We start from the raw sequence: 11541 nt of genomic DNA, 5'->3' as shown, positions 1-11541 counted from the left end.
TTTTATATATCTATATATAAATATATCTTAGTTTTGAGAAAGAAAAACTCTAATTCTTTGCCCTTTTTTGCAATGGCGTTATTCTTATAGAGTTTATTTTGGTGTCAATTGATGATCGGATATTTTATACGCTTTTTGGCATCATTTTCATATAGTTTTTATTATGTTTTGTTTAAGTTTTATTCTATTTTCATAAGTTTTAGTGCAAAATTCATATTTTTTGGATCCTACTTTGAGTTTGTGTGTTTTATGATGTTTTCAGGTATTTTCTGGCTGAAATTGAAGAGCTTTGGAAGAAGTCTGATTCAGAGACAGAGAAAGGACTGCAGATGCTGTCAGGATCTGAACTCCATGCATTCGAAGGAGCATTTCTGGAGCTACAGAAGTCTAAATGGCGTGCTTTCAACAGCTATGGAAAGATAACATCCAGGGCTTTCCATAAATATTAATAGTCCATACTTTTCTCTGGAAATGAAGGTCCAAAACTGGCGTTCAACGCCAGTACTCCACCCTCTTCCTGGCGTTGGACGCCCAAAAGTTAGCAGCTGGTATCCAACACCCAAACAGGAGCCCAAGGCTGGCGTTCAATGCCAATGAAGGATACTAGCTCGTGGATTTCACTCAAGCTTAGCCCAAACACTCACCAAGTGGGCTCCAAAAGTGGATTTTTGCGCTATCAACCTAGTTTACCTTATTTCTGTAATCCTTAGTTATCAGATTAGTATATATAAGAGAAGATCAACCATGTTTAGGATCTTCTGCCTGACCTTATGCCATATTTTCATTTTTCATTGTTCCTTTGTACAGTATAAGTCACTAACCTCCTAAGGTTAAGGTAAGGAGCTCTGCTAATTCTTATGAATTAATAATATCACTATTCTACTTCAATCTACGCTTGATTCTATTCTAAGATGTATCTTCATTCTTCAACCTTATGAATCGGATGACCCGTGACAATCATCCTCATTCTACATGGGTTCTTGCGAGTCCTTGATGGGATAGTACTGAACCACAAGCTTGATTATACATCTCTTAGACGGCTAATCTACGGCTTCGTTGGGGACTTCTCTAGACATCAGTTCAGTCGAGGTGTGGGACGATTAGGGCCTTTGTGGTATAGGCTAGAATCCAAGGAGCAGCGTTCTCTGATCCAGAAGATCCGACCTTGTCTGTGGCCCTTTGAGTAGGATCACCAAGAGAATGGACTGCTAGAGCTTCACCCCCGTTCAGATTGGATGACCGCTGACCTGGTGTTTGATCTGAAGTAGAGGAGATTAATGACCGCTGACCCGGCGTTAATCATATATAGTCTGCCATGGAATGAATCAATCAAAAGTTGGAGTAGATGGTGAGAAAATTTGATCCAGAAGGAAGAAGCATCTCCGAAGCCTCAACAGGTCTCATACCATTGATTTCACACCTATCTAGTAACGTTTTATTTATTTATCTGTTTTATGTGTTTTTTCGTGACAACTATATTTTCTATCCGCCTGACTAAGATCTACAAGGTAACCACTGCTTGCTCAAACCAACAATCTCTGTAGGATCGATCCTCACTCACCTGAGGTATTACTTGGACGACCTGGTATACTTGCCGGTCTATCTGTACGAAACGTGCGGAGTCAGTTTTGTGCACCATCAATAAATTATTAAAATATATTTGATAAATTTTTAATAACTAAAAAATACTGAAAAAATAAAATAACATTATTTTTAAAAATTATAATTTATATTTTTTAAAAAATATTTATTTAAAAATTTTTTATATAATAAATAATTACAAAATATTTTTATACTTAAATATATTTGATAAATACAAAAAAATTTACATAAATTATTCAAACATAAAATTAACTTTCTCTTCTAGAAAGACAACTCTAAAAAAGATGGAGAAGCTGATGGAGGAAAAATGTCGGTAAAGATTTTCACAAAAATATCGCATTACAAGTATAGTTCTAAACCGATAATTAAACCTCAATCAATGTTTAAATTGTTTGTCACAAATACAAACCCAATAAAATTAACCAAAGTATTCAACCTCAGGTTGTCTCTCAAGGAATTGCAGGGAAGTGTGTTTATTATTGGTTAAGGAAAAGTATTTTGGGGGTTTTAAATATGGAACAAGAAATGTAAATGGGGAGAAAATAAACTAATAACTAAGAAAGCTCTTAGCAAGGAAACAGAATTAGAAGTCCTATCCTCATTATCATCGTCAATTGTAATGGAAAATGTGAATTGCCTTCACTTAGTTAACCTCTAACCAATGGAGGAAGGTCAAGTGTATACAATCAACTTGAGTTCACAAGTCCTAGTCAACTCATAGTGAGAGACTAGCTTTGGTGAAGTTCAAGCTAACCGGCAATCTTCAATCACCAATCAACAAAAGACTTTTGATAACTCAAGAGTCTCTAAATAATCAATCCAAGTCAAGAACATAAAAATCTAAATTAAAATTCACCCAAGCATTTTCTCAAACACTTGGAAGGCACAAAATAAAAGCATAGAAAAGTAATAAGAGAATGTAAAATCTAAGATAAAAAATTGCAAGGAATCAATAATAACAAATGAAGAAAGAAGCAATAAACATGAAATACCTCAAACTACATTAAAAGAAAATTGAATCTAACATGAAGAGTTCATAAACTAAATTGGGAAAATTAAGAAATCAACAAGAGAAGATAAACTAAGATGCTAGAATAATAGAATGTAGAATAAAAAACTAAATTAAAGCAAGATGAAAAGCTGAATTCTAGAAGAAATAAACTAAAAACCCTAAAACCTAGAGAGAGGAGAGAGACTCCCTCTCTAGAAAACTATATCTAAAACATAAAATTGTGTGAATGAAAGTTAGTTCCCCTTCTAGCTCTACTCTGCAGCCTCTCATTTGTATTTTTCGGGCCTAAAACTGGGTCAAAAGTAGCCCAGAAATCACCCCTAGCATTTTCTGTAAATTACAGCATGTGACGCTCTATCACGCGTATGCGTCGCTGAACAAATTCCTGGTCACGTGTACGCGTCATCCACGCGTACGCGTCGCTTGTCTCCTGCACCAGTCACGCGTACGCGTCGTTCACGCGTGCGCGTCGCTACCAGATTCTGAAACACTTGATTTCTTGTATTCCTTCCACTTTTGCATGCTTCTTTTTCATCCTCTAAGCTATTCCTGTCCTATAAACCCTGAAAACACTTAACAAATATATCACAGTATCAAATGGTAATAAGACAAAATTAAAATTAGCAAAGTTAAGGCCAAAGAAGCATGTTTTCAATCATAGCACAAAATTAAGAAGGAAAATGTAAAACATGCGAATTATATGCATAAGTGTGAGAATAATGGATAAAATCCACTCAATTCAATACAAAATAAGCCATAAAATAGTGGTTTATAAAAAGCTCACCAAGCCTGTACTCTCTCCATTTCCAAAATTCAAATCCTCTCACAATTTCAGAAATTCGCACTTCTCTGGCTCTACTCTCATCGCCGTCCGCCACCACTTTCTCTCACTCTCACGGTCTCACCGCAAAATCGTCATCTTCCCACGTCTAAGGGCTGAGGCAGAATCGTCATTGCTTTCTCCCATTGCAGCCTGAACGTCGCCGCCACCTCCAGCCCGGTCTTCGTCGCTGCTTCTAGTCCGGTCTTCGTTGCCACCCCCAGCAGGATCTTGGCCGGTCTTCATCGCTGCCGCAGCAGCATCTTAGCTGGTCTTAGTCGCAGCTTGTCCGTCAGCCTCTTCGCCGTTTGCTGCTCTTTCTTCTGGTAAGTCTTCTATGACCTTATTTAAAGTGTGTGTGCCTCTTGTGTGTGTGTCTTCTGACCTTGATGGGGTGTGGTAATTAAAAACAAAGGAATGCTGATGAAGAAGATTGGAACCATTATTATAGCAAGAATGTTGTTGAGGGTGCTACTTAGTTTTAGTGATTGATGAGATGATTGTGGATCTTGTTGCTGAAGAAGCACTATTACTTGTGTTTGTTGTTGTGTTCAAACAGAGTTAAGGATGATTAAACAAAATGGCTCAGTGTGTACGCTTCTTGTGCCATTATTGAATTTGAATTACAAAATTAGTGAGCTGTTGTGTAAACAACTAACTTGTGCCTCTTATGACAGACGTATGTGTGTAGGCGTGTTTTGTATATGCAATGTAGATATTAAAGAAGAACTTGCAGCAATTCATATGATTTTGGTGTTGTCTTGACTCAATTTAATATCTTTATTTTAATTGTTATATTTTCTTTTTTAAGTTGGTTCTTTTAAAAAAGACCAGTACTAATGTTGTTGTTATAATTGATAAAGAGAACATATATTACCCTGATTCTTAATACAATTTAATCAGCAAGATTACATTTAATATTGAAGAACATATATTACCTTGAGGATTATCTTTTTTCTAATCTTTTTTTTATTTTTTTTTATTTTTTAAAAATCCATGGATGCAGGGTCCCCGTTATCCGTTGCGGGGAAGGGGAGGGATTTTTGATGCCCATTCCTATATTTCATGAAATATTGCTTTTGTTTCTTACTAGCAATTGTCATAAAATTCCTCTGTATTCCCTGAACACCCTTCTCCTTTACATACTTTTTTTGGATGGTTATTTCTTCTTGGAAAATTGAAATGTTTCTAATTTGCATGTAGAAAATGAAAACAATTCTTAAAGAGCGTGTGCTATGAATCTATTTTTATTAAACTTTAATCCAAAAAAAACTTATTCAAATGATACAATATTAAAATTTAATAAAAATTTAAATTTCTTGCTTTAACAATGTTGAGTTCATAGATGTCCTATTCTTTATGTTATTATCTTACACAATTTAGTTTGTTTCATGCATCTCATTTTAGAACTTGTTGAAGACATTTTTGTTTTAATGGATATACAGTTTTCTTGAGTATTATATTTAAAATGAAATAGAAAATTAAAATACTGACTATGCCACAAATAAATTTGGAGTTGAAAGGATCATAACATTATACTATTATGAATAAATAACTGAACCAAAAGGGCTTAAAGTATAATGCCTTCTTGTTTTGAACTAAAAAATGTACATGCTATAAATATAAAAAATGTAAAAAATTAGAGTCCAAGTGAGGCTTACTTTTGGTGTTGGTTGTGTAGTCTATTGGTGAAGAATTACAAGGAATTAGGCTACCATTTCATGATGCCATACACTTTATTTCCAATTGTTCTTCCTGCAGTGGAGGTAAACATTACCTTACATAGATAATTAGATAGATAGATACATATTAGATAGAAAGAAAGAAGATCGAAGGTGGATAGATAATCCTTATGTAGATATGGATAGATAGAGAGATATGAGATAATCTTTACGTTCATAACATTCAATGGGGTTTTGTTTTGAAACATAGGTAAGCACATGGCCAGCTTTCGCGTTTCTACATCATCTTTTCCTTCATCTCGTCAAAGCCAATGATGATGTTTCCAATGAGCAATTTGGGGGCAATGTGCTCCTTTCGACGTACTTGTGGAGGTTGCCAAGTCTGAAGCTAAGATGTCACAGCCAATGGAGTTGGCCTTGGGTTCACGATGAAGGAGAATGAGATAGAGTAAATGAAGGGGGTGAAGCCATTTTTTTTCCTAAAGCAAACATACATGTTTGATTTTGTTTTTAAAATTTAAAAGTTGTTGAGTAATTAAGTCATGTCAGTATAATGATTATGAATATATAAATTATTAGTTTCAAGTTTTCAAATTTTGAAGTTGGTTTGTTTTGTTGGTGAGATATGTTGGCAAGTGGCAAGTAATATAATTATAATGTAATACAACTATAGGTGTGAACTACTTTCTGTAAAAGTAAACAATGAAGCAATTTTTTTATTAATCTTTTATAAACAGCAGTATAAAGCTAGCATCAGCACTTGATGCATTGTAAAATAATATACATACATTCAACATGAACCGCAGCTGCTGCATTATATCCTATTATGATGCTATAGCTTTCATTGCCAATTGGCAGCCATGTATTTGATTGGAGAACATAACATGCCACATATATGTCCAAACAAAAGCCAGAGCATGTTAATTTTGGGCATGACAGTTATCATTGCACCTACTGCTCTTTGAATTCATTTTGGATTTTTTTTAAACTTTTCAGCAAAAAGGGCATTGATGCAGGAGCAATAAGAGCATGCCAGTTGGATGCCATTCAAGGAGTCACCCCCCAAAATGTTAACATCTTGAAGCTAGTCGCATTTTTGAAAGGTTGGGCATTGCACTTTCTTCTTCAATGGCTAAACAAAATCTTAGGCAAGTTATTGATTTTTTTTTATTCTCGCGGCCTTGCTACTTCTGATTCCTATACGCGCCATACCCTTCACTGCGGTCAAGCAAATGACTTTGTTCAAGTCAAGAGATTGCAGTCTCACATGCAACTTCACCTTTTCTAACCCAAAGACTCCTTCATCCACAACCAGCTCCTCCATTTGTTTGTCAAATGTGGCAAACTCTCCTATGCACGAGACTTGTTTGATAATATGACCCACGTTGATGTTTATTCTTGGAATGCCTTGCTTTCTGCTTATGCTAAGTTGGGTTTGGTTGAGGATTTGTGCACTGTCTTTGATCAAATGCCTTTTCGTGATTCTATTTTTTATAACACCTTGATTGCTTGTTTTGCAACTAATGGGCATTCAGGCAAGGCATTGAAGATTTTAGTGAGGATGCAAGAAGATGGTTTCAGCCCACCCAGTACTCCTATGTGAATGCATTGCAAGCATGTTCTAAACTCTTGGATTTGAAGCTTGGTAAGCAGATTCATGGGAGAGTTGTTATTAGTGGTTGTGGGGATAACACTTTTGTATGGAATGCTATCACTGGTGTCTATGGGAAGTGTGGTGATTTTCACATGGCACAGTGGTTCTTTGATCGAATGACACATAAGAATGTTGTTTCCTGAAATCTTATGATCTCTGGATGTGTCAAATTGTGAAATCATGATGAGTGCATTCAATTGTTTAATAAGATGAAATTATTGGGTTTGAAACCTGACCAAGTTAGAACATCAATTGTTATCAATGCTTACTTTCAATGTGGACATGTTGATGATGCAAGGAGGATGTTTAGTGAAATACCTAGAAAGGATGAGATTTGTTGGACAAAAATGATAGTTGGTTATGCACAGAACGGAAGAGAAGATGATGCATTGATGTTGTTTGGTGACATACTGCGTGGAGATGTTAGACCGGACAGTTACACCATTTCAAGTGTGGTTAGCTCCTGTGCCAAGCTAGCTTCTTTGTTTCATGGTCAGGTTGTCCATGGAAAAGTAATAGTAATGGGTGTTGATCATAGCATGCTTTTGTCAAGTGCTCTTGTTGATATGTACTGCAAGTGTGGAGTCACTTTGGATGCTTGGAGCATTTTTGGGACAATGCCTATTCGGATTGTGATTACTTGGAATTCTATGATCCATGGTTATGCACAAAATGGTCAACCACATGACGCACTGGTTCTTTACGAAAGGATGCTTCAGGAAAATATCAAACCTGATAGCATTAGTTTTATGGGTGTATTATTTGCTTGTATCAGTGCTGACATGGTCGCAAAAGGACAGGAATATTTTAATTCAATAAGTGAACATGGGATGACACCAACATTGGATCAGTATGCATGTACGGTCAATCTCATTGGTTGCTCTAGTAGTGTTGATAAAGCTGTGGATTTGATCAAATGCATTTTGCATGAACCAGATTACCTCATTTGGTCCACCCTACTCTCTATTTGTGCAAAGAAGGGTGATATCAAGATGCAGAATTGGCAGCTGGTCATCTCTTCAAGTTGGATCCACATAATGCAGGACCTTATATCATGCTTTCTAACTTATACACTGCTTGTGGGAGATGGGAAAAAGTAGGTGATGTACGATTTCTCATGAATAAAAACAATGCAAAAAAGTTTGTTGCTTATAGTTTGGTTGAGGTTGAGAGTGATGTCAACAAATTTGTTTCAGAAGATCGTGCTCATCCAGCAGTGGAAAAAATCTATGATGAATTGAACATATTGATTTCAATATTGCAACAAATTGGGTATAATCCAAATACAAACATTGTTCTAGATAATGTGGGACAGGAGGATAAATTTAAATCCATCTCATACCATAGTGAGAAACTTGCTCTTGCTTTTGCTTTAATCAGAAAGCCCAATGGAATTGCACCTATCAGGATTATAAAGAATATACATGTTTGTGATGACTGCCATGTGTTTATGAAATTTGCATCGGTCCATATTGGAAGGACAATCATTCTGAGAGATTTAAACAAATTCCATCATTTCTCTGGTGGGAAGTGCTCTTGCAAGGACCATTGGTAAAGTCTTAATCCAGATAATGATATCCTGTGCATTTAATTGTTTTGAAATGGAATGGTGTTGGCAATAGATTGGAACAACTGTATAGCACGGGAATGCCTTTAGAAATTTTCTTGGGATGACACAATGTGTTGGACTAGGAATCAAGTATACTCTTTGAATCCATTAACTAAGAATGGACCTTGAAGAAAGAGAGTCAAGAAAACTATCAAATCCCCATAACTTGCTTGATCCAGACTAGAGGTTCTTTGTGAGATGTACTGTGTCTACATGTAACTCAATCTTGCGATAGTGGTAATTTTTTTTCTCTTAAGGTAAATTTGAATTATATTCGTGGATACACCAAAAGTATAGTGTGAAAGATCAAGTTAATTTTGCTTTTTTTTCTTTCTTGGTAGCTTAATTACAGTTGCTGCTAGACATTATTGATATAGAACTTTATTATTCATTATTTTTCATATTTCATAGTTGATAGTGACCATACATCATGCAATTTATGAGAATATTGTTATTCATGTATGAGCTGTTTGGTTATTGGTTCCCTGTAACATCCTTTGCGGTGTCAAATTTTTGCAAAATTTGCTAAGAGGGTAACATCCTGTACTTTGATACATTTGAGAGATACTTGATGTAAATTACTAACATGTTCTATTTGGGAATATTTTCTTTGCCTCTTGCAGTGGTAAAGGAAAAATGAAAGGATAATTTGTCAATAACTTTATCAGAGATGAAGATGCAACACCCAATGACCTGAGCATTATTGAAACTACAGGGGCACAGAATTCGTGTAGTGAAGAAAGAAATGACCAACACATTCTTTCAGCTCTAATATTATGTTAGTATATTTCATTAGATTGGAGCATAACTTATAACAATGCTTCTTTAGTTAAAGTTTCTCTTTTACCGAGCGTGCCCTAGCCATTGCCGCGATGTTCCTGGCTTCTCTTAGGTACTTTTGGGTGCAAGGCCATGGTGTCTCTTCTTCCAGATGCGGTCTTTTGGCTGTTGAGTTGATTCTTTCTAGTAATGAAGCATGAAGCATCCAGATCATGTTCTTGCATATTACTCTCTTGAAGGGCAATGAGATTATTTTCCAGATACCATTGTTAGTGTCCCTTTGGAATTCACCATATATGCTTAAACCTTTTTTTTGTCCCCTCATACTTCCCCTTGCTTTTTTTGTCTTGTAAATTTTTGCTGTATTTGTAGTATCAGGGTTCTCATTTTTCAATGCAATTCTTAGACAATAGTGTCTTTTTAATAAGGTTATGTTCTTACTTTGTTTGGTATCAGGGTTCTATTGTATTCTTGTTTGTAATAAGGTTGTAGTATTAGGGTTCTACGAACTTGGCAATTTATTCGCCTTTTTTTAAATAAATAACAAAAAATGATTTATTATCAGAATACGTTCGGCAGAAAAGATTTTTAAATTCGCACAACTTCATTTTGCGGTCTCCTTCCACAAAATGAATTTACATTGCATCTCCAGCCAATTGCCCACGAAATGACCATATCAAGCCTGATGCACACAAAGTGGAATTTTAAGTGCATTGTTTATACAATACTACCACTAAATATACTACTACTATAACAAACTTGTATTAGTCGAATGGTTAGCTTACTCGTCCGTTTAACTAAATGTTGGGGTTCAAATTTCGTTTTGTGCGTGCAGCAACTCATTGGTCAACGGCATACCTGTAAATGGAGCTCAAATTCGTGACGGATTAGTTTTTAGCCTGACGGGTTGGAGGATATCGTGGGCAACAAAAAAAAAGTATACTACTACTATTACTATTTAATAATAATAATACGGGTAAAGTATTTTTTTGTTTTTGAAGTTTACTAAAAGTTTTAAAAAATACTCATAAGAGTTATTTTGTTTCAATTTGTCCCATAAGTTTTCGATTATATTAAATATACTCCTAACGGCTAATTTTTCAAAAAACTTAGGATCAATTCAGCAACAATTTTATAAGAATAACCCAACAAAGCAAATTAGAGATAGTTGTCATGTATTGCTGCTGAATTAGTCCTAATTTTTTTTGAAAATTTAGTTGTCAGAGGTATATTTAATACAACTAAAAAATCTTTTAGACAAAATAAAACTTTGAGATATTTTTAAAACTTTTGACAAACTTTAAGAACAAAAAATATATTTTACTCTAATAATAATAATAATAATAATAATAATAATAATAATAATAATAATAATAATAATAATATGCTAACAATAAATTCATATTCTGTGGTACAGTTTGAATTGATTTAAAAAATAAAAAATTGATATAATATGTTACAATTTAGATCGTATTGTTTTGATTTTGATTTTTTTAATTTAATTCGAATTGTATCACTTTAATTTTATTAAAAAAATATAATTCGTATGTCATCAATTTAAATTTATTTTTTAATTCAGTCTAACTCAAATTTGTATTAGACTTTAAAATTATTTATTTTTTCTTGAAGATTATATTAGATTCAAATAGAATTTTGGAATAAGTACTATTTCGGTTTCTAAAATTTAGAATCAAAATCAAAATCATCCATAACTTTATTTTTTTTTAAAAAATGGTCTTTAACATTGTATTTTGAATTAAAATCATTTTTTAAAATTTTTTTGAACAAAAATGCCCTTGTCTTTGTTCTGACTCTATTCCATCATCCACCACCACCACCCTTACTCCCACCAAGTACTAGCATTCAAATTCAAAAACACATCATTTAACAACAACAACAATAATGTAGCATTTAAATTTAAACAACTATCCATTTCATCTATCACCAATAACACAACATGCAAATTCAAGAATAACACCACCAACAACATCATCCATTGCAACCTAATCCTTCAAATTCAACAACAACAATAACAGCACCACCAACACAACATTCATATTTTTTTGAAAGAAAGAAAGAAAGAGAAATTAGGAGAGAAAGAGACAAGAGAGATGGAATGAGCTTAGTGAAAGAGGAGAAGAAGAAGAAAAAAAGAGAAAAACTGGAAAGTTGGGCAAATGCAATGAGAAAATTTGCCATCACTCCTGCTAGTTGGGTTAGTGAAAAGAGAGACTGAGAAGAGAGGAAGAGAGTGCGCGAGCTTGTCAAAAAGGGAAAGAAGAGGATATCTGAGCTCTGTTTATCCTTTTCTACCTCCACTGCTACCACCATTAAAATCGTCGTTGTTGTTGCTCCTGTTCTCTAAAACCATCGCCGGAAAAG

The 11541-nt window shown here is 34.5% G+C and overlaps 1 protein-coding gene and 1 pseudogene across 1 annotated transcript; both read left to right on the top strand.

Moving 5' to 3' along the window:
• Window positions 6012-7870, top strand: LOC107612413 (annotated as a pseudogene).
• LOC110265253 (pentatricopeptide repeat-containing protein OGR1, mitochondrial-like) lies at window positions 7888-8325 on the top strand. The gene has a single exon (XM_021108157.1). The coding sequence runs from the start codon at window positions 7888-7890 to the stop codon at window positions 8323-8325; it is 438 nt and encodes a 145-aa protein (XP_020963816.1).

This window comes from Arachis ipaensis, chromosome B08, assembly GCF_000816755.2.
Source record: "Arachis ipaensis cultivar K30076 chromosome B08, Araip1.1, whole genome shotgun sequence".
Taxonomy (NCBI): Eukaryota; Viridiplantae; Streptophyta; class Magnoliopsida; order Fabales; family Fabaceae; genus Arachis; species Arachis ipaensis.
Note: the sequence above shows the minus strand (reverse complement) of the source record. Positions and strands in the feature narration are given on the sequence as shown.

Bases quoted from the DNA above. Each gene is read 5' to 3' on its own strand.
- LOC110265253 (XM_021108157.1), top strand. From the start codon at position 7,888: ATGAATAAAAACAATGCAAAAAAGTTTGTTGCTTATAGTTTGGTTGAG.